This window comes from Sminthopsis crassicaudata, chromosome 1 (genome assembly GCF_048593235.1).
Source record: "Sminthopsis crassicaudata isolate SCR6 chromosome 1, ASM4859323v1, whole genome shotgun sequence".
In the NCBI taxonomy this organism is placed as follows: Eukaryota; Metazoa; Chordata; class Mammalia; order Dasyuromorphia; family Dasyuridae; genus Sminthopsis; species Sminthopsis crassicaudata.
Genome location: NC_133617.1, coordinates 632,783,102 through 632,805,570, shown reverse-complemented (window position 1 = coordinate 632,805,570; position 22,469 = coordinate 632,783,102). Strand labels below are relative to the sequence as shown.

The following is a 22,469-nucleotide window of genomic DNA, read 5'->3' as shown; positions in this document are numbered from 1 at the left end:
CTCAAAGAAAAATGACTGTAAGTTGCCAGACAAAAACAATTCAAATATCAAGGAGCAACAGTCAGGATTATACAGGATCTGGCAGCTTCTACAATAAAGGATTGGAGATTCTGGAATATATTCTGGAAGGCAAAGGACCTGGGGTTACTACCAAGAATTAACTACCCAGTGAGACTGAGCTTTGTCTTCAGGGGAGGACATAGAACATCAATGAACTAAGAGACTTTCAATGATTTCTTTCTACAAAACCAGAACTAAACAGAAAATTTTATCTACAAACATAGGACTCAAGAGAAGGATAGAAAGGTAAATAGGAGAAAAATATATTTTATTTAAGGGTTAAACTGTTTACAATCCTAGGTAGGGAAAACAATATCTGTAATTCTTGAAAATTGTGTCTGTCACTGGGGCAGACAGAATGGGACATATAGACTCTGCTGGGATGATATCAAAGAAAAATACATTAAGGTGGGAAAAGGGCTATGTTGGAAGAAGATGAAAAGAGGAGGTATAATGGGACAACTTAGATAACATGAAGAGGCACAAAAGATTATAATTGAGGGAAAGAAGGCAGGGGGATGAGAACTGTCTGAAGCTTGATCTCATCACTTTGGGCTGTAAGAGGGGAATAATTTAATCATTCACTTGGGTATAGATATTATCTAACCCTATAAAAAAAAGTAGGAGGAGAAAGAGGAAGTAAAAGGGAGGGGCTGGATAGAAGGGAGGGTAGAAACCCTAAGAAAAAAAGGTAAGAGAAGTGGGGGGGGAGGAATGATAGAAGATAAAGTAGGGGCTGGGGTGGGTAGAAGAAAAACTACTGAGAACAGGGTGCAAAGAGAGAACAAAAGTGTATACAGAGGAGAAAATAGGATGGAGGGAAATACAAAGCTGATAATCATAATTATAAATGTGAATAGGATGAACTCTCCCATAAAACAGAAGCAAATAGCAGAGTGGATTAAAAAACAGAATCTTACAATATGTTGTTTACACAAAACACATTTGACACAGAGAGACACAGAGTAAAGATAAAAAACTGGAACAATTTATTATGATTCAGTTGAAGTAAAAAAAAGCAGAGGTAGCAATTCTGATCTCAGATGAAGCAAAAGTAAAAATAGATGTTATTGAAAGAGATAAGGAAGGAAAGTACATCTTGATAAAGGTTACCATGAATGAAATAGTAATGGTAGTAAATGTATATGCATCAAATGGTAGCATATCCAAATTCCCAGAGAATAGATTAAGCCAGTTACAAGAAGAAATAGACAGCAGAACTATATTAGTGGGGGACCTCAAACTTCCTCTCTCAGAATCAGACAAATCTAACCACAAAATAAAAAAGAAAGAAACTAAGGTGGTTAATAGGATCATAGAAAATCTAAATATAATAGACCTCTGGAAAAATTAGAGGCAGAAAGGAATACAACTTTTTCTCAGCAGTACGGTACCTACACAAACATTGACCATGTATTAAGGCATAAAAACCTCAAAATCAAATGCAGAAAGGTAGAAATACTAAATGCTTCCTTTTCAGCCTTTGTAATTTCTTATCAAAACAACATCCCTTAAGTTCTCTGATTACAACTATCTCTGAAAGAAAAAGCCCATTCCCACTAAGAACGAACATAATATTTTACTCCTATTGGAAGCATTTGTCTTAATTAAGGGTTAGCTGAAATGAATTGTTGTGCTGAACAAATGAGTTTTTAATTGTAAACTTTTTAGAAAAGAACAAAACAAGAATTTCATAAATTGAACAAGCCTACTAAGTTCAGATTGCCTACTCTGTGCAAAGCATTGTACTAAAAACTAGAGATAAGGACAAAAACGACAGTTCCTACCTTAAAAAGTTTAATGTCTACTGAGGAATTAGGAGATTTTTTTTTTGGCATGAAAATTTTGTCATTACCCTTTAAAATCATATCATACAGGTGATTTATTCTATTTATGTGAGAGAATAAAGCTTGTAATATATTAGTAACCAATTCCTCTGTGACAAAACTTGTGGCGACTTGACAAAATATCTATTTAAAGAAATTAATTTTCTGTTTTTAATTTTATTAAGATCATTTGCCAAAGCTACATGACTGAATTTTGTTTCATTTTCAGGTTTATCACTTGTACTATTCAATTTAAATTTCTTAGAAAATGGATATTTGAGATAATGTGACTACTAATATTGAAAACTAGATTTTTAAAAATTATTAAAAACTTTTCAATAACCTTTATTTCAAATGTTTGCCTATAATCATCTTTTTTCCCCTCAAAACTCCTTTTCTTAATGTGTTAGCTGTGATCTGTACAAATATATAGCTTATTATCAAATGCCATCTTTTCTAGTCTATTTTTTCTCTTTCTAATCCGATTTTTCCATCTCCAAACTTAATTTCTTGCTTTCAGAATTCTCTTTAAAATTTCTTAGTGGTCTTGTATCTCAATTACTTCAAGTAGCTTTCATTTGGATTTCTTTTAAGTCTTCTCACTCAAATCTCTCAATTAAGTTCTTTCCAGGATATCTTTCCTATTTTTGTACTTTAACTGGATGTTCAAATAAAACCATAAATCTGTTTTTACTCATCTAAATTGATGTCAAAGCAAAAATAATTTCATTCCTGTATATTAAAGATGAGATTAAAAGGTGAACTCTATCTTGTAACACATTATATTTTAATGACTATAAAGACCAAAAAGAAATGACAATATTACCTTCTAACCAGAAGGGCAATTCAAGATTGTTTGTCATTTAAACCCAAAGATACCAACATTAGGGACAAAAATTCATTATTTGGAAAAAAACTGTTGGGAAAACTGGAAATTAATATGGCAGAAATTATCTATGGATCCACACTTAACACCATATACCAAGATAAGATCAAAATGGGTCCATGATTTAGGCATAAAGAATGAGATAATAAATAGATTAGAGGAACAGAGAATAGTCTACCTATCAGACCTGTGGAGGAGGAAGGAATTTATGACCAGAGGAAAATTAGAGATCATTATTGATCACAAAATAGAAGATTTTGATTACATCAAACTAAAAAGTTTCTGTACAAACAATACTAATGCAAACAAGATTAGAAGGGAAGTAACAAATTGGGAAAATAGTTTTAAAAGGAAAGGTTCTGACAAAGGTCTCATTTCCAAAATATATAGAGGACTGACCCTAATTTATAGGAAACCAAACCATTCTCCAATTGATAAATGGTCAAGGGATATGAACAGACAATTCTCAGATGATGAAATTGAAACTATTTCCACTCATATGAAAGAGTGTTCCAAATCACTACTGATCAGAGAAATGCAAATTAAGACAACTCTGAGATACCACTACATACCTGTCAGATTGGCTAAGATGACAGGAATAAATAATGATGAATGTTGGAGGGGATGTGGGAAAACTGGGACACTGATACATTGTTGGTGGAGTTGTGAAAGAATCCAGCCATTCTGGAGTGCAATTTGGAACTATGCCCAAAGAGTTATCAAGCTGTGCATACCCTTTGACCCAGCATTGCTGTTATTAGGATTATATCCCAAAGAAATACTAAAGAGTGGAAAGGGACCTGTATGTGCCAAAATGTTTGTGGCAGCTCTTTTTGTTGTAGCTAGAAACTGGAAGTTGAATGGATGTCCATCAATTGGAGAATGGTTGGGTAAATTATGGTATATGAAGGTTGTGGAATATTATTGCTCTGTAAGAAATGACCAGCAGAAGGAATACAGAGAGGCTTGGAGAGACTTACATCAACTGTTGCTGAGTGAAATGAGCAGAACCAGAAGATCACTATATACTTCAACAACAATACTGTATGAGGATGTATTCTGATGGAAGTGGAAATCTTCAACATAAAGAAGATCCAACTCACTTCCAGTTGATCAATAATGGACAGAAATAACTACACCCAGAGAAGGAACACTGGGAAGTGAATGTAAATTGTTAGCACTACTGTCTATCTACCCAGGTTACTTATACCTTCGGAAGCTAATAATTAATGTGCAACAAGAAAACGGTATTTACACACATATATTGTATCTAGGTTATATTGTAACACATGTAAAATGTATGGGATTGCCTGTCATCAGGGGGTGGGAGTGGAGGGAGGGAGAGGATAATTTGGAAAAATGAATAAAAAAAATAAATAAAATAAAATATAAAAAAAATAAATAAAATAAAAAAATAAAAAGATTGTTTGTCATTTTGCACAATTAATATAAGTATCTTAAAGATTATTCTTTTTATTTAAAAAACACAAACATGCTTTATAATGATTTACTTTTGAATAAGGAAATTTTGAGGCATAAAATGGTCTTAATATATTAGTTATTTCCTCGGTGTCTGTCTTTTAATTTTTGTAATCTGTTTAGCCCTCTGTATTTATATTTTTTTTCTTTATGTGGCCATAATTAGTGTGTATTGGTTCTGATTTCTTCATCAAATTGTTTTATATAAAAAAGGCAGCTCCAGTATGGTTATTCTTATTCTATATAGCTTTTCAAAACCGAAGCTCTTTTAAAGCACTTAGATAACTTTAAAATATTTGCTGCTTTTATGTTGTCTTTGTTGACAGATATTCTATACTTCCAGCAAATGGAATGTTTTAATGGAAAACTACTATATGTTGTTTTAGGCAAAAAGAAAGCTTTTTAACTTCCCCAGGATCTTTAAATTTTTTAATTTGGATAGGAAAGATGATAGTGTTGGGATGGAAATTCTTGAGAGTATATGGGCTGAGGGAAGCAATTGAGTGGAAAGATCTTTGATAAAATCCTTAAACAGAGCACAGGAGGTGGGCATAAATGCTGCCTACACTTTACTTCCAAATGAGAATATCCTGAAAATACATTCGCATGGTGCTAATACCTCTGAGATCATCCAAATAAAACTTGGAGCTTTTATATCCTGTTCATGTATACCTTCCATTGAACATTTACCAACCCATTAAGCCAAAAATTTTGACCCATTGCCCAAGCTCAATTAGTAAAATTAGTTATTTTTTAAATGTAGGTGATAAATCAAATTTAATTAAAATTTTGCTCTTATTAACTACACACCTTTAAAATTATCTCTTCCAGCTAATTCAACTAAAGAAAGTTTAGATAATTAATGAGTGGATTCATGGATAATGATCTTGATTGTGTGTTTCATTTCATTTTGAAAGCATATATAGAAATATAAATCTATTCATAGTGGGTACTTTGTTAATGACTTCTTCATTAACATCACAACTTATTTCTGACATCTATCTAATTGGTTCAATTAGATTTACTGTATTTTTGAAACTACTCATATTACTGGATAGCTTAATTCTAACATCTTCAAAAGATTACCTCTTAAACCCACAGTCAACCGTTTTGAAAGTGTTATAATGGGATTTTAGAACTAAGAGCATGAATAGACTGGCACATACAGTAAGGTTAACACCATACTTAATCTAATTATACAAGAACTCTGTCCCTAGCAATATTCCATCTCACCATACATCAGTTTCCTCTTCAAGAAATGGACATTGTTGGGTTAGGATGATCTCTTAAAAATCCCCATTTGCTCTAGATCCTATGATCACACATTCTAATACAACGGTAAAAAAAAAAAAAAAAAAAGTATATATTCTCATTGTGTGTAGAAGATAAGATATATAATCCAAGTTGATATACTTTAGACTATTTACTGAACTAATTCCTGTCATCTTGATCGTTATTCATTGTAAGAACCTGTGTTTGGTACCAGATAAATCCAATTCTCAATTTTTGGTTATACCCTGGAATTTTGGGTTACCAGGTATTTATGTCAGTTCTTCCCAGGTATTAGGCCAGAATGCTCAGTGCTTTAGTATTTTAAGCCCCAGAAATTATTTAGTAGAATATATATATATTTTTTAAAAAATATTTCTTTTTAATACAGATTGCTTTATGCATCATGTTGGGAGAGAAAAATCAGAGTAAAAAGGGAAAAACCATGGAGAGGAAAAAAAAAAACAGAAAAAAGTGAACATAGTACGCATATTATTATATTCAATCTCCATAGTTCTTTTTCTGGATACAGATGGCAGTTTCTGTCCAAAGTCTATTGGGATTGCTTTGGATCATTAACCATTTAGAAGAACCAAGTCTTTCATAGTTGATCATAGTTGAATATGATACCTAAATGTTATTTGAGCTATCCTATAGTAGTAATCCTATAATAAATATTATATAATACTACTAATAAAAAATGCCCCAATCATCATTTTTCAATATCACTGATACAGACCTCACTTTAAAGTTGCAAAACTCTTACTTGTGCTATCATTTATCATTTATAATATTGTTCTCATGCAACTAATTGCCCAGTGTACAATGATGTTATTTTTTCATAGAACCAATTTATGTTTTTAGTAATAATAGGACTTATTCATTTTGTTATTACATGCTATTCATTTGTAGCTTATAAAAATACAGTTACCCATTTTATATATTACTGATTAGATTAAGGTAAGTAATAAGTTTCATTGGCCCAGAGAAGCAAAAAGGGCACATTGTAGTTTAAAAAAAAAAAAAAAAGTGATTCTTTGTTGCCCAGGAGTCTTGGATTCCGATACCAGCCCTGTCACTTAATGTTTTTGTGACCTTGAACAAATCTCTTTATCTTGAGAATCTCCAGATCCCTCATCTATCAAGTGTTTGGACTACATCTTAAAAAAATCCCTTCTACCTCTAAATCTATGCTTCTATGATAATACTTTTAAGCCCTAACGAGCTCTTAAATCTTTTTGGTCATTAAAATTCTCTCAGATACATTTTTGGATAATTTTCAATAATATATTTTTTAAAAAGCACTTGGTATCAACCAAACAACTAATCAGAATACTCTATATACCAGAAAGATAAACAATAAAAGTCTTTACATAATAACAAAATCTTCACAAAGGGAAGAGAATTATTTTTAGCTGAGAAATTAGCCAAATAATTATAAATGATTTCATTTATTATTAAAGAGTATTTCTATTTTGAAATGTTATTCGTGTTATTTTCCCTTGAAAAACATCCAAAATAATGTGAGGAATATATTAATTCTTTAAGTATATGAATCCTCTCTGTAGAAATGTTTCACTATAATATATAATTTTATTTGTTATGCTTTCTTTGTATAAATAATAAGAATTTACTTAAACTTACACAAAATAAGCACTATTGTTTGTAACACTAGCTTTGAATGCAATTAGGAGTGCTCCCACTGTTTTAAAATATATATTAGTAAGGCCAAGAGCAAGTGTTTTATTAATTTTTTATCAGGTATGTAATAATTATTCATCAGAAAAACTGTTGGTGGGGTAGAGACAGGGGGAGAAATCTAGTTAAGGTAAAAATTGGACTAGGTATCCTGCTGATATCACCAAATCTGAGATTCTGGGGTCCTGGTAGTACATATTATACACATTTTTGATGGGATAGAATCTCCCTTTTCATTTGGCAATGAAAATAAATGGATAGCTAATAGAACTGAGACTTAACGAGGACAGACTTTATCCCTGACAATATCTTTGATACATTAAGTGACTGACCTTAGGCAAAGTAGATCAAGTTGGATTTTAGCTTGACATGTGTAGTCCTGGTTTTCTTTTGAGTGGTTAATTGCATAAACAATAGAGAATCATATCTCCTAAGTACTTCTCCTGCTTTTTCCTTTTTTATATTTCATCATTTAAAAAAATGTCCAAGCAGAGAAAGGAGAAGAGGTTTTAAAAAAAGAAAAATTAAGCTTGTTCAGTTCTCTCACTTGTTTGCAGCTATTCTAAAAAGTTTGGTTGGTAGAAAAGTCAATGTTAATAATCAAAATAGATTTTCAAGATTATATTTTATCTAACCATGTTATTGTACTTCCTTAAATGATTAAGTGAAGTTGGAATAAATGAATAGTCTATAACTTATAGTTTTTATAACTTTATAGGAAATAGTTTCCTTAAAAAAGGACGTGGATATGTGGATCTAAAGGTTCAAACTGGTGAATTTGTTGGTATGTGTAGTGAAGTGGCTATATGGTGCTATTACTCCAGGCCTTTTAGGAATGTCATCTTGAACACTAATGATGCTAATACACAAATAAGCAAAATTTGAATGGCTTTTATATCACATGATCAGGGAATAGATATTTGTCTAGAATATATATACAAGCAAAGAATAATTAACATGAGACCATCAGCTAATGATATATGAACAATTTTGAATCATAACAAAATGACTTGCCTGCAAGTACAGATGAAATAAAATGCAATGTTGTTTTCAATGTTGCTTTATAATTACACTATTGGCCTTTGTTGATTCATAAAAGCATATTTGAAACTTGAGTTCTAGTCAAATCAACGCTTGTAATTTTGGAAAATGAGTTGAGTTTATCATCAAATATAAAACCCAGAGTCACTCTAGGTATAAACAACACTTTAGATGACTTCTCTTTCTCTGTTAAATTTTTTTCTCTTATTTGTGTACAATTATAAGCTGTAATTAATTAATTAATTCAGTGAGTATATTATTGAGTGTTCATTCATATTCCAGCAACTTTGGGGACACAAAATAAGAATCATCTCCAGCCCTCTGTGAACTAAGCATAATTTTGGGGAAGCAAAACACACATCTCCTTCTTTATTTCCTTCCTTCCTTCCCTCTCTCTCACACTCTCCCTCTCCCTTTCCCTTTCTCTTCTAAAGAAATCATACTAGACAAAATCTGTCCATTAGTTCTTATTTTAAATCATACTAGAGCTATAACTTGATAACAATAAAGCTAAATTTCTTTAGAAAATATTCTTTAATCAGATTTTCCATCTTTGTATTTCCATCTTTCCCTTACCCTGCTAATTAGGCTGAATTAGGAAAGTTAGAAGTGTTCTTTAATTTTCTTGTGTTGTTCCCATTATAATTCCTCCCTGGGCAACTTATGCAACCTTCTCTTCATCTAGTATACTTCAAAAGTTGTCTCATATATGTAGTACATATCAAAACCTCACAGAAGTACATATTGGTAATCTAACGAGATTTAGTTGATTTTGTCAGTGCAGCAAAGTGTCTTGGTAGAGTTTCTTTTTATTCTTTTCAACAACCATATATCTATTATATTTTCAGCTAACTCTTGGGAAAAGTTCAGCGGGGATTTTCACATGAGATATAATATGAATTAAGCTATTCGGTCCAATCCCTCAAGGAATTGTAATGTCATCCTTTATTTCTCCTCCTTTTTTTCAGTCAAATTCCTTTCAGAAAAACCCGGTATACCTGTTATCTATGATTCCTGTCTTTCTTTCTTCTAAGTGCTCTGCAATATAGCTTCCAATCTCTTAAATTCCATATCTAATAAGATCTTCTCAATCATCCTTCTTGTTTTCTCTGGAGCATTAGCTCTGTTGACTTATTGTATCTTCTTTACTCTCTGGGTTTTTATAACAATGTTCTCTCTTTTGATTCTCTACCTATGTGTCACTCTTTATTGCTCTCCTTTGATGGATCATTATTCCTGTTATGTCCCCTAACTGTGGATGTCCCAAAGACTCCATCATGGATCCTCTTCTCTTCTACCTTTATACTTTCTCATTTAGTCATCTCCTAAGCTCTCAGTTATTCAGTTATCATATCAATGCAGATGATTCCTAGATCTATTTATTTATTTCTTGCCTCTTTCCTGAATACCACATTACCCACAACCGATTTTACATTTTGAACTGGATTTCTTAGAGGCATTTCAAATTTAGCATATCAGAAACTAAACTCATTATCTGAATTTCTCCATTTTCATTGAGGACATCATTATTCTTCCATTTTCTCAAATTCACAATCTCCGTGTCATCTTCTCCTGTCTTCTACCATCATTGTCCTCACATATTCAATCCATTGCTATATTTTGTTGATTTTGTTTTCACATTGTATCCTGTGTAACTATTCTGATTCAGATCTTTAGGATCTCTCACTTGGACTGCTGGAGTACTTTTCTTTTTGGTCTTCTTCCCTTCCTCCTCTATCTTGTACTTAGATGGTAAAGTAGTAATGCTTTAGCTCTTGCATTTCATTCTTTACCTCAACAAAATCCAGTGGCTTCCTATTTATTTCCAAGACTTATTCCTCCAGCTTTTAAAGCCCTTCAAAGCCTTATCTTTTTCCTTCCTGATTCTATAACCTATCCATCCTGGCAGGTTTTTTTATTCCTCTAAAATAATGCCCCATCTTCCATTGCTAAGACTTCATATTGGCTATGCCCAGGCTGAAAATTCTTCTTCACACTGCCTAATGAAATCCTTGATTTCCTTTAAAACTCAACTCAATTGCCCCTCTCTACAGGATAATGTTCTCTCCCCCCCCCAAATTATTTTTAATCATTCTGGTTAGATTCTGTAACTACACAAATTGTATATAGTTGATTCTCCCATTAAAATGTGTACTCCTTAAGAACAGGAACTGATTTACTTTTTTCTTTGAATCCTAAGTACATGGACAATCTTTTACACTTATTGCAAATATAATAAATGTTTGTTGTTTTTTAGTAGTTGATCAGGGAAACATTTGCTCAATTCATATACATGAAATTGCTGGAGAACATTGGAGTATGTTCATGGCAGTGGAGTAGAATGTGCATTAATGAGCAGAGTAAGTACTCAAGAGTAAAAGAGGGATCATTTTTAAGATGGGAAAGTAAATAAGATTTTTAAAAATATATTATTTATGTCATTAAGTATTTTCCAATTGCGTGTAAACATTTTAACAATCATTTAAAATGTTTAATTTCAAATTCTTTATCTGCCTTCTTCCCTGAGAATTCTTTTTCTAGTTTATCTGTGTTTTCTTTTGCAACATGGCTAATATAGAAATATGTTTTGCATGAATGAATATTGTATAAATAATATTAAAGAAATTATTTTGCAACATTGTCTTTATGTCTTCTTATGTCTGAGGCTAGATTTGAACTCAGATTCTCCTGACTTCAGGGTTGGTGCTCTATCCACTGCACCACCTAGATGGCTCCCCCCTTTTTTTTCTCTTTATGCCAAAAAAAATTTTTTTAATAGAACTGAAGCAAAGGGAATAAGTTAATCTATGATAAAAAGAAAAACATTGTTACAAAGTTATTATAGTTAATGATTTTCTAGAGACATAATAGAAAAATAATACCGGAGAAACACATATCAATACTGTTTTCATTACTTCATAACTATTAACTATTTGTAATTAACTCTTCTACACTTGATCATTCTAATAATAGGGCTATTATTATGCACAATGTTCTTCTGGTTTTGCTTACTTTATTTTGAATCAGTTCATCTAAGTCTTTCCAGTTTTTTTCTGATACCATTCTTATCATTTCTTATAACACAATAGTTTTCTATCACAATCATATACCATAGCTTGTTCAGACATTCCTCAGTTGATGAGTATCCCCTCGTTTTTCAGTTCTTTTCCACCACAAAACAAGATACTATAAGAATTTTTTTTTTGGTACAAATAGATTCTTTCCCCTTTTCTTTGATCTTTGTGAGATATAGACCCAGTAGTGGTATTATTGGGTCAAAATATATGCAAAATTGTACAACCCTATGGCATAGTTCACAATTCTTCTCTGGACTTCTCTTCCCAGATCCACAATTAGTGCATTAGTGGATCAATTTTTACACGTTGCTTCCAGCATTTGTCATTTTCCTTTTCTGTCATGTTAGTCAATCTGATAGGTGTGAGGTGATGTATCAGAGTTATTTCAATTTGTTTTTCTCTAATCAATAGTGATTAAGAGCATTTTTTCATGTAATTATTGGTTCCACCCCAGTTAGTCAATCACAGAATATATTTGAAGGAAGTAATTCTCTAGCCCTGACTAAAGTAATGGATATATACTGGTATTTTAGGCAGGAGGGCCCTTAGGAAAGAATAGAACACCAAGAATAAAAATAAGCAAGCTATAAATATGAGGAATAATAAGGCTGAACTAACTGGAGTGAAGTGACCACACTGACTCTTCAAATGAAAACAGGGAATTGGTTCTCAGCCATGTAATTTAGACACTTCTTCCCCACAAAAATAGTGTGATTTTGGAAGTATAGAGGACTCCCAAATGAAGAAAATTCATTCATTAGTGCAGTCCAACAATTCCTTTACAATTTAGTTTTAAATAATGTCTGAGGCCATTGAAAGGTTAAGTAACTTGCTTAAGATCAAATGACTAGGAGGTGTCCAAGCAACACTTGAACTTAAGTCATCCTGAACTTAGAGACTAATTCTTTATATACTAGAAAAGGGCTTCTTAATTTTTTTTTCCACTTGTGACCCTTTTTGCCTAAGAAATATTTATATGGTTCCAAGTCTATAAGTATAAGAAAATATACAAATCAAACATATATTATAATAAATAATAATTTGTCCAGCTATTCCCCAACTAATGGATATTCACTCACTTTATTTTCAGTCCTTTGCTACAGACATTTTTTTTAATAATGTCAGTCCTTTCCTTTTGTATTTTACCCTATGGAGGAGGAAAATGGTATATCTAGCAAAACTGTTACTGAAAAAAGGATATATACAAGTTAGTGATTTAGAGGATGTGGTTCCAAATTTCTATCCAGAAAAATACCTTAGTGTGCCTACAGCCTTTTTCATAAATGTCATTTTTCTTTTTTTGAAATCTTTGCCAATATATTGAGTATGAAGGATATTTTAATTTATATTTCTCTTGTTATCAGTTATCAGAGAAATTTCCTGCAAATATTTTTTCTTCATTAATTTTTTTCTTGGGGCAGCTAGGTGGCGCAGTGGATAGAGCACCAGCCTTGAACTCAGGAGGACCCAAGTTCAAATCTTTCTCAGACATTTAACATTTCCTAGCTGTGTGACCCTGGGCAAGTCACTTAATCCCAGCCTCAGGGGGAAATTTTTTTTTTCTTGTTTTTAACTGTATTGATTTTGTGCAAAAAAGTTTTCATTTAATAGCCAAAGCATATTTAGTATTCATTAAGGAAGAAATCCTTACATTGCAGAAAAGTACATTGATATCTGAGCTACAGCTTATCTTTTTTGTTTTAATGGTTTATATAATCAGATTCAAGAGCTTCCAACAGCTTTAAAGATAATGTTTTTAAAAAATAAAGCAATATTTAGCAATAGGATATACCCTTTATAGAAGATTTTTAAAATGACACCCATATGATAGACTATGTTATCACTACCTATGGAGGAATTGTTACTGAGAGGTATAGTATATATTAGATCTCACTCCTAATTGTTCATTGATTACAAGAACCATTTGAATTAATAGAGAAAAATAGAAAAAATTTAAAAAGATGTCCTCCAAAAAGCTTATTTAAAGTCAAACAGTGAACTCATTGTCAGATCTTGTCTGATTCTTTATGCAATCTGTAATGATGTTTTTCTAATATAGCAAAGGATTTACATAAAAAGTCTTTTGGTGATCTGTTTCTTTTCATTTGTACAAAAATGTTTTTGTTTCTTAAAAGTCTGGATCTGTTAATTTTGAGAAAGTATTACAAAACTATGTGGGCTCATTGATACTTGTCAGTGAAGGAGAGAAGTCTTTGGTTTGATGATGATCTGTACAACCTTTAATTTTTTTCAACTTTGCCAGTACCATTGGGCTCTTATGCTAATTAAGTTAATTTGCATAGTTTATGCAGTCTAAGTGGGACCTGAGAATTGTTAGAGCATTTCATGTTTTCATTTATATAACTCTATGAGGTTAGTATTATTTTCATCAAACTATCTCTTGTAATATAACTTGCAGTGCTCATGGGTCAGTTGGTGACTAACTAAATGTTTTTCTTAATCATCTAAGTACCCTTGGAGATTGTAGTCAAGGTACCAAAGATTGGACTGTGGTTATCTGTGGATATTTCATGGTCAGCTGTCAAAAATGACACTCTAATTTATAAAATCAATAATTTTAGATCATTATGGGTTTGTGTGATCATTCGGTGTGGTTTTTTTTTCACTGCTGATGCTGATTAGCAGCCGTAAATACTAGCAATTGAAATAAAAACTTGCATATTATTTACCAGTTAGTTATATTGGCAAGAATGCTTTTTTCCTAAGTAATGTTAACAGTATATATGTATCATATAGTTTTATATGTACATCTGAAATTCTGATTTTTTTAGTTTATTGAAGTGATAATGAGCATTTTAAAATAATTATTCGATTGAAGTCATTATCATGAATCCTTCAAAATTATAAACTCAAACATTTTAAAGTGTGTACATTTATGTGTAATAGAATTCATATGTCTTAATGTAAATACTCTGCCTTATCCAGAATTAAGAACTTAAATTTAAATTACTGTCTATCTAGTGGTTTATTTTTTAATGACATGATTGCATCTTTCAGCAACCATTAGGACAGACCTAATAATATACATTCATATCCACAATGCACAATGTTCCTCATATTTATTTTTCAGGTACAGCAAGTACAGACTGTGCAGCAGGTACAGCATGTCTACCCAGCTCAGGTGCAATATGTGGAGGGAAGTGATACAGTCTACACAAATGGAGCAATGTAAGTAAATTAATTAGACCCCTTTTGAATCTGTGGTTGGAAAAAAGGTCTAAGTATCTACTTATGAAGTACCTATTGTTTTCCAGCAACTATTCTGGGTGCAGGCTGATTACAAAGAAAAAAAACATTAAACAATTCTTGTCTTCAATGAGCTTCCATTCCTAGTGGGGAAAAGGGAAAGCTAATAACTGAAAGCATCAGAAAAGGGCCTTAGGTAGGAGGAAGCACTTGGCCTTAGTCTTTAAGGGAAGGAGAACAGATGTGGCGAATACATTGTGCAAAATTATAAAACCTGGAAGTTAAGGGATATAATAAGTTAGCCTATGGGAAGTTAATGTATGTCACCAATATGAAATCAATCTAGAAAGACAAGTTGGATCCTGGTTGTAAAAAGGGATTCATATGCCAAAAACAGACATTTGTATTTTATCCTAGAGTTAATGGGAGTCACTGAAACTTCTTAGTGAGGATAGGGAGATGATCAAACCTATTCTTCAGAAATATGTTTTTTTTTTTAAATTTGTGGTAATGATAGACCAATTAGGAGGATTATTTGTTGTCTACACAAGAGATAATGAAGGCCTGAATAAGGGCAGTGGATGGGTATGTGGAGAGGAGATGGATGCAAGAAATGGGGTAATAGAATTGATGGAGCAGGGTGATTCATCAGGTATTGGTTGTAAAAGAATGAAAAATCAAGTGTGATAACTAATTTAAACATATGGGTGACTAAAGGGATAGTGATTCCTAAATGAGTAAGTGAAAGAGCATTTTAAAGCTAAGAATAATACTAAGTCCTGTGTACACATGGAAATATAAAATCATTCCTTGTTCTTCAAATAGGAGGATTCAGCTGTAAATGAAATGTCCTCAATTCTTAGAGTATAGCAATATTAGTAGATAAAAAGACCCAGGGATTCTTAAAGTGCAACATCAAAATAGATGACTATTCTTGGGCATTAAAGAACAATTATTAAGGCCCAGGAATCTTCCATCTTACTAGAAGAATTCTAATTGACGATCCCTTTCTATCTAAATGAAGAGTGGCCATATTCTCCTCATCTCTACTAGTAGCTTAGAGGATCCCAGGTTCACAAGCACTGGGAATGATGGACTGGGCTTTCCAGCAAGAATGGAGGGAAAAAAGATCATCCATGCAAAAGGGGGGAAATCAAAGGGAATTATTGGCAAGGATATTGGGGGATGAGGAGGAGAAAGAAATCCTGGTGAAATCTGAGAAGGGGTCAAGTTGAGGTGGAGGAAGTTCTTATCAATTAGTCATCAAGCATTCATTAAGTACTTAGTGCTAGTCACTAGGAGTAAAGAAAATAAAAATTAAAGTCACTCCCCCAGAAGCTTATATTCTCCTAGTAAAGGTCCATAAATGAATATATATGCACACATCTTGGTGTGATTATATATGTATATGTATATGCATATATATATATATATGTAATGCTATAGAAAATAAATATATGGTAAAGGAGGACTGAAAGGGATAACACAAGCAGGTTGAGGAACCTAAAAAGCTTGATATAGATCAGAGATGTCAAAAAATCTCAGACTGCAACACACAAACCAGAATAAAATATAATTGGAAAACATTTAAAACACCCTCCAAATAATACAACAAGAATTAGATAATGTGACTAGTGGTTTACTTAGACAGTATGAAACCTTCAGGAATCTTTATGTATGATAAAGAAATCTTGTTTCTATTTGAGTTACTGTTTGTTTTAAACCAAGGCTTGAAAAAAAACTGGGATTCTAAGAGTTGGAGTGCAATTACATCCGATGCACAGAAAACCATCAATATAAAGTTGCAGAAATGAGAGCTGTAATGTTATAAATGAAGAACAATAGGGAAGCTATTACAATTGGATATTTGAGATGAGAGATAATGAGAAATCAAGAATAATGCAAAGATTACAACTCTGTGTAACTAGAAGGATGATGGACGAGGATGGAGGAAAATGATGATGAGTTCAGTTTGGGATTGTTGAGTTTGAGATAAGATTGATTTGAATATCTTAATAGGCAGTTATAGATGCACAACTCTATCTTGGGAAAAGGGGCTTAAACTAGTTAGATATATGTGTCTGATTGCTAAACCCATGGAAACTAATATCCATAATAGATCTTACCATGTGAAAAATAGAAAGAAAAGAATAGATCTCAGGACCAAGCCTTGAGTTCCATTCATAGTTAGAGGTATCATATGGAATTGGAACTAACAAAAGAGACTCAGAAAGAACAGTTAGTTAAGAGCAAGAAAAAGAAAAGACAATGAAAGGAAATCCAAAAAGAGAATAACAAATGCTGCAGAGAAATTGAGAAAGATTAGGACTGAGACAGTCATCAGTTTTGGCAGTTTAGAGATCATTGTTCTTTTCAATGCATTGATGTTTTACTGATTGTTTTTTTCTTTTTTTCTTTTAAAAACATTCTTTGTTATATGTTGGGTGTCCAATGGAAAGAATACTGAGAAAAATATAGGTGATGTAAAAAAAAAAAAAGAAAAGAAAAGAAATCAATGAAAACTTATTAAGGAGAATATTGATAACAGGAGAATTCAGTTTCATTTGTTTGATGAGGTCAAAAGTCAAATTATAAAAGATTTAAAAAGTGAGTAGAGATGATGAAGTTTGAGGAAAGGGTATGAATAGCTTTTTCTAGGAATTTGACAGCAAGGGCATAGGGGGTAATACAATCTATTTTTTAAGAATGGTAAGGACTTGGTCATCAGGATATGATACAATAGATAAGGAGAAATTGAAAATTAGAGACAAAGAAAGATAATTCTAGGGACAATTTAATGTAGAATACTGGAGTGCAACTAGCTATGCATAGGGATTTGTCTTGGTCAAGAGAAAACCCCATTTTCATACTTAAGTTAAGCAAGTTAGAATAGGAAATACTGAAGCATAAGAGAAGAGAAGAGGGAAGAAGCTGGAAATGAGGGTAGAAAGCACCTTTGTGAAGAATGGAAGAAAAAAAAACAATTAATTAGTTGGTCAATCAGTTGATAAATTAGCATTTGTGATACACCAACCATGTGCCAGAAATTGTGCTAAGTATCAGGGATATAAGGAAAAGCAAAATACACTTCCTACTCATTAAGGGCTCGAAGTCTAGTGAAGAAGACAGTGTGAAACCAGTTATATACAAACAGGATAGATATAGGATGAATTGAAAATAGTGTCAGAGAGAAGGCACTCAGATTAAGACGTTTGGAAAAGGCTTTTCTTAGAAAGATGGGTTTTAGCTGAGATTGGAAGAAAGCTAGTAGGCAGAGATGAGGAGGAAGAGCATTTTAGGTATGGGAGACAGCTATGAGATTTTCCTAGATAAAATTTTGGAGTCAGATGTATATGCAAGAAGTAGCAAAGAAGCCAATGTTTCTAGGTCACAAAGTAGGTGTAGGGGGAGTAAGGCTGGAAAAGTAGAAAGGGATGAGGTTATAAAATAGGGCTTTAAAAGCCAAACAGAGATTAGGAAGGATTTGGAGGAGAAAGATAATGAGTTCTGTTTTGGAAATGTTGAATTTGATGTATATATGAATTATAAAGGAGGAAATGCCATGTGGTTAATTAGAAATTTAGGACTGGAGCTCAGGAAAAATATGAAGTTTAAATATGTAGATTCAGGAGTTATCTATCTAGAGATGATAATTAAATCCATAGATTCTAATAAGCTCAATAAAAAGGGAAAGCTTGCAAAGAAAGAATAGAAGAACTATTAGTACAGTGTATTAAGGGACATTTACAGTTCAGGGGTGGGAGAAAAAATACTAAGAATTTGTTAGACAACTATGAGAAGCAAGAGAGAGCAGGGTCTTGAATATCCAAGTTGGAAGAAACGAGTTAAAGGGGGAAAGGAGGGACCAGTTTTATCAAACACTATGAAAAAATCAAGACAGACATGAACTGAAGAAATGGCCATTGGATTAATAATTTAAAAGAATATTAGTCATCTTAGAAAAAGTATATTTGATGAATGGTGGGTTTGAAGGTATTCAAAGAGATTCAAGAATGAGTGGGTTTTAAAGAAATGGAAACAAGTAGGTATGACTTCTTTGTCTAAGAAAGGTACAGTGCATATAAAATGATACTTGAGCAGATAGGTTGGTAAAGTTAAGTCAAGATTTTTTTTAAAAAAGGATATACATTCTTATTAAACAGCAGTGGGAGGAGCTAGTAGATAAAGAAATAAAAGATTTAGTACAGAGAGGGAATGATTGAAGTGTCACTTTCCCAGAGGAAATAATGTGGGGAAGAGTTTTTAGTCTTGAAGACTAGTTAGTAAATTATCAATCATAATAAATCAAGCATTTATTAAATACCCACTATGTGATAGGCATTGTGTTAATTACTGAGACTACAAAGAAAGGCCAAAAACAGTCCTTTCTCTCAAGGAGTTCACAGTCTAATGGAAGAGACTTTGTGCGAACAATTAGTACAGACCAGGGGGTGATGGAGTCGAGATACAAACAGAGGAATTGACCTTGGGCCTTTTCTTTTTCTGAGACCAGAAAAAAAGGAAAAGAAAGTATCAGGTGATTTCTCAGCAAAAATGTAAGACAGAGTCCTTTGGTGAGAATGTTTTGGTGACTTGAGATAAAAAGAGAAAGTTTTGAACATACAAAATAGCAGAGAATAGTATGGTATACTAGAAAGATTACTACATTTATAGTCAAAGGACCTGGACTAAATCCTCTTCTGTTACTCTGTGATGAACTTGAGCAATTAGTCACATATCAAGTATTCATTAAACTTAGTAAGTCCAGGGAATGTGCTATATATTGAGAGGGAATGGGTCCAATGAACGACAAATGATTCCCTATTCATGATGAGCTTATTTTCTAGTGAGGGAGGAGAGTAACTGTACTACAGTTTACTCATTTGTAACATGGAGATTGGAATCCAAGGTGATAGATATTTAAGATGAATTTAAGGTGACAGATAACAAGCAATATGGTACTAGTATGAGAGAACCTGGGTCTGAATTTTGACTCTTTCAATTGCGACTTACCAGTGTGACTACCTTTCTGGGCCTCAGTTTACTGATTTGTAAAATAAGAAGACTAGAATATGTCCTATGTCTTCTATGTCCTACTTAAGTCTAAATCTTGTGAATGCTAAGTATGAAACAGACTCCAGGTTTCACATCCATCACGATTACTAGACAGCCAAAGTGCCCTACTAACTGATATGGGTTAGTAATATCACTTTCTTACATAGGATATCACACTGTTGTCAATCACTTAGTGACAAGTATCTGTCAAGGTATGAGTTTGAGCATAAAAATTAGTCCAGAGAGTTTTCCTCTCTACTGTTTAAGTAGATTATAAAATAAATGAAATGGAGTTTGTTGCATTTATTTTTAGCTTACTTTTTGAATATTATAATGCTGGCATTTATGAACATTTTTTCTCTCCCAATTCTGACTTTTTACCCTCTATATTTTGGATTTTTGTTTCCTTGATTTTATCTTATGAAAGTAAATTCTAAATTTTTCTAATCCATAGGACTGGAATATTACCAAACTAATGACTATTCCTTAACTAGAAACTAAATCATTTCCTCCTCTGTGTGATATTAAATACCTTTTGATGATGATATTTTAGAGGATATGGAACTGCATCTGATCTCTGCTACAAACCCCTGGGCAAAGTGCTGTGTAACCTGTGGGTGCTCAATTAATACTAGTTCAATAATACTCATGTCAGTAGGAGTCCCCATGACATATATAATCAGCAGTGCATGGAATCTCATTCAAGAGGTGATGACAGTACTCACAGAAATGTGTCATCACTTAGGAAAATGTGTAATTGTTATAAATTGATGCTATGACAGTGTTGACCTTGTTCTGACTATTAATATGGACAATTACTGCCATCATAACAGTTTTACAAATTTTAGTCAGTAAGCACATATCAATTGAATGAGTATACAACACAGTTGAAAATATACTATCATTCAATGTGTTTGCAGAAGGTAATTCTTTGCTAAAAGATTAGGAAACTGGATTTCTTCTTTGCTCATCTTTTTTGTGAAAGTATTACAGTAGCAGACTATGTATAAAAGACTCCATCTCTTTTTTCTGCCTCATTATACTAGCTTGTACTTTATATAATCCCTTTTCACCCCTCACTCTTTGAATCTCTAATTTCTTATAAGATACTTCATAAATACATCTTCTACATGAAACCTTTTCTAATCTCTATAGTGTCTATTGCCTTATACATCCTTATATTACTTTGTTGTGTAGTCACACACATTCCTATATATGGATATGATTGTTACCCCCAATAGGATGTAAGCTACTTGAATGTAGAGGTGGTTTGGATTTTGTTCTGCATTCAACACAATGCCTGGAACATAGAACATGCTTAAGATTTTTTTTTGCTTAAATTGGTTTATTTGTTGTGGTGTGATTTGACTTGTATAAAAATTTCCCAGAATTTAGTATGCCATTACTATATCATCTAGTAGGCTTTGTAGGTTACAGATTTCTGTTACTTTTAATTGTCAGATTTAAATTAATTGATATAAAGTTAGTAAACAAATTTTAAAAAAAACTTTTATTTTGGAAAGTCATTTGTAGAAAAATAAATTTGAAGTGGATTCTGAAGTCATTTCTATATGATTTTTACCTTGCCATTATCTCAATGGTGACAATATCTGTACAACAGATTTATTTCTTTTCCATTCTTCTTTCAAAAGTCTGTGAAGGTATTTGAGAAAAGGAACTGTTCAAATTCTTTGTGAGGAAAAAATGAAGAATCACTAATTACCATTATATTGACTTTTGTAAACATGGTTAGAAAACATTTATTATTATGACTCTATTATTTACATCTAAGTTACCATAAGACTCACTGTTTTAAATCTACTGCCTCATTTATTTCTGTGATTATCTATAGAAAGCCTAGTGTGCTACATATATGTGAAATTTGTACAGAAATATGTTTCTTTGCAAATAGGCATGCAAAACGATTGTTCCAATTTGGGAAGAATCCTTTTAGCTGTCGCTTTGCAAATGGAGACAAAATGTTGGTGGAATAATAAAAAATGTTAAAATTTTAAAGCTACAAAGAATCTTAAATTCATGTTATCCAATCTCCTTTATCTTATAGACAAGAGAACTGAGGCCCAAGGAGGTCATTTGTTAGTAGTTTATTAGTGCAATAGCTGTTATCAATAGGATCAAAGATAGAATTTTGTTCTTTTTACAATATTGACACAAGGTAAGTGCTATATGATCTTAGATCCTGATCAAATATAGAACTTTGAAATCAAGTTGCTTATTTTAGCCAGTAAGCCAATTTCAAAAAAATACATTTTACTAATTTGTGTAGATTTTTCTCAAACTATAATGCTCTCGGTTACAACTGAGTTTTCTACATTATGATTAATGTCTTAAATTTCACTTCTTAAAGAATATAAATGCTATTATAAATACAAATATGCTTCCAAGATTATACTGCATATTATACTTAATTACATTTATGTAGATAATTCTTTTGAAAACCATAGAATATTTGTAAAAACTCTTATAGTTCAGCTTTTTTAACATAAAATATTTTAAATAACTCTTCTAAAAATCATCTATCTATATTTTTATTATCAGAAGAAATAAAAAATAACATTAAGATCAATTTATTCCACAGTTTTCAAATATAGTTGAGAATGTACTACCATGTTCATGTTCATGTTGGGTTCATGTTGAGAATGGCCCCATGTAACCTTAAATATGTGATTTTTTTTTTCCTCCAGTGATTCACAATATTCTTGATTACATCGATATGAATGTTCCTTCCACTAGTACTGATGGCAAAATATTTTTATCTCCTTATCCTGTACAGTTGTTGTTCATGTTTTGTCACAGATCCTCTTGAGAGGATCTGTCCCACGTTCTGAAACACTTTTTGGAGAGGTTTTA

The 22,469-nt window shown here is 32.2% G+C and overlaps 1 protein-coding gene across 8 annotated transcripts in view; it reads left to right on the top strand.

The window, feature by feature from the left end:
- Window positions 1–22,469, top strand: part of RFX3 (regulatory factor X3) — a 316,948-nt gene that overhangs the window by 150,955 nt on the left and 143,524 nt on the right. For all 8 annotated transcript variants that reach the window (XR_012484828.1, XM_074282832.1, XM_074282831.1 and 5 more), the window contains one exon: window positions 14,428–14,525. Coding sequence is in view for 7 of the 8 variants with exons in the window: in XM_074282832.1 (XP_074138933.1) it covers window positions 14,428–14,525 (98 nt within the window). In the remaining variant the exon portion in view is untranslated. The remainder of the gene's footprint in view (window positions 1–14,427; window positions 14,526–22,469) is intronic.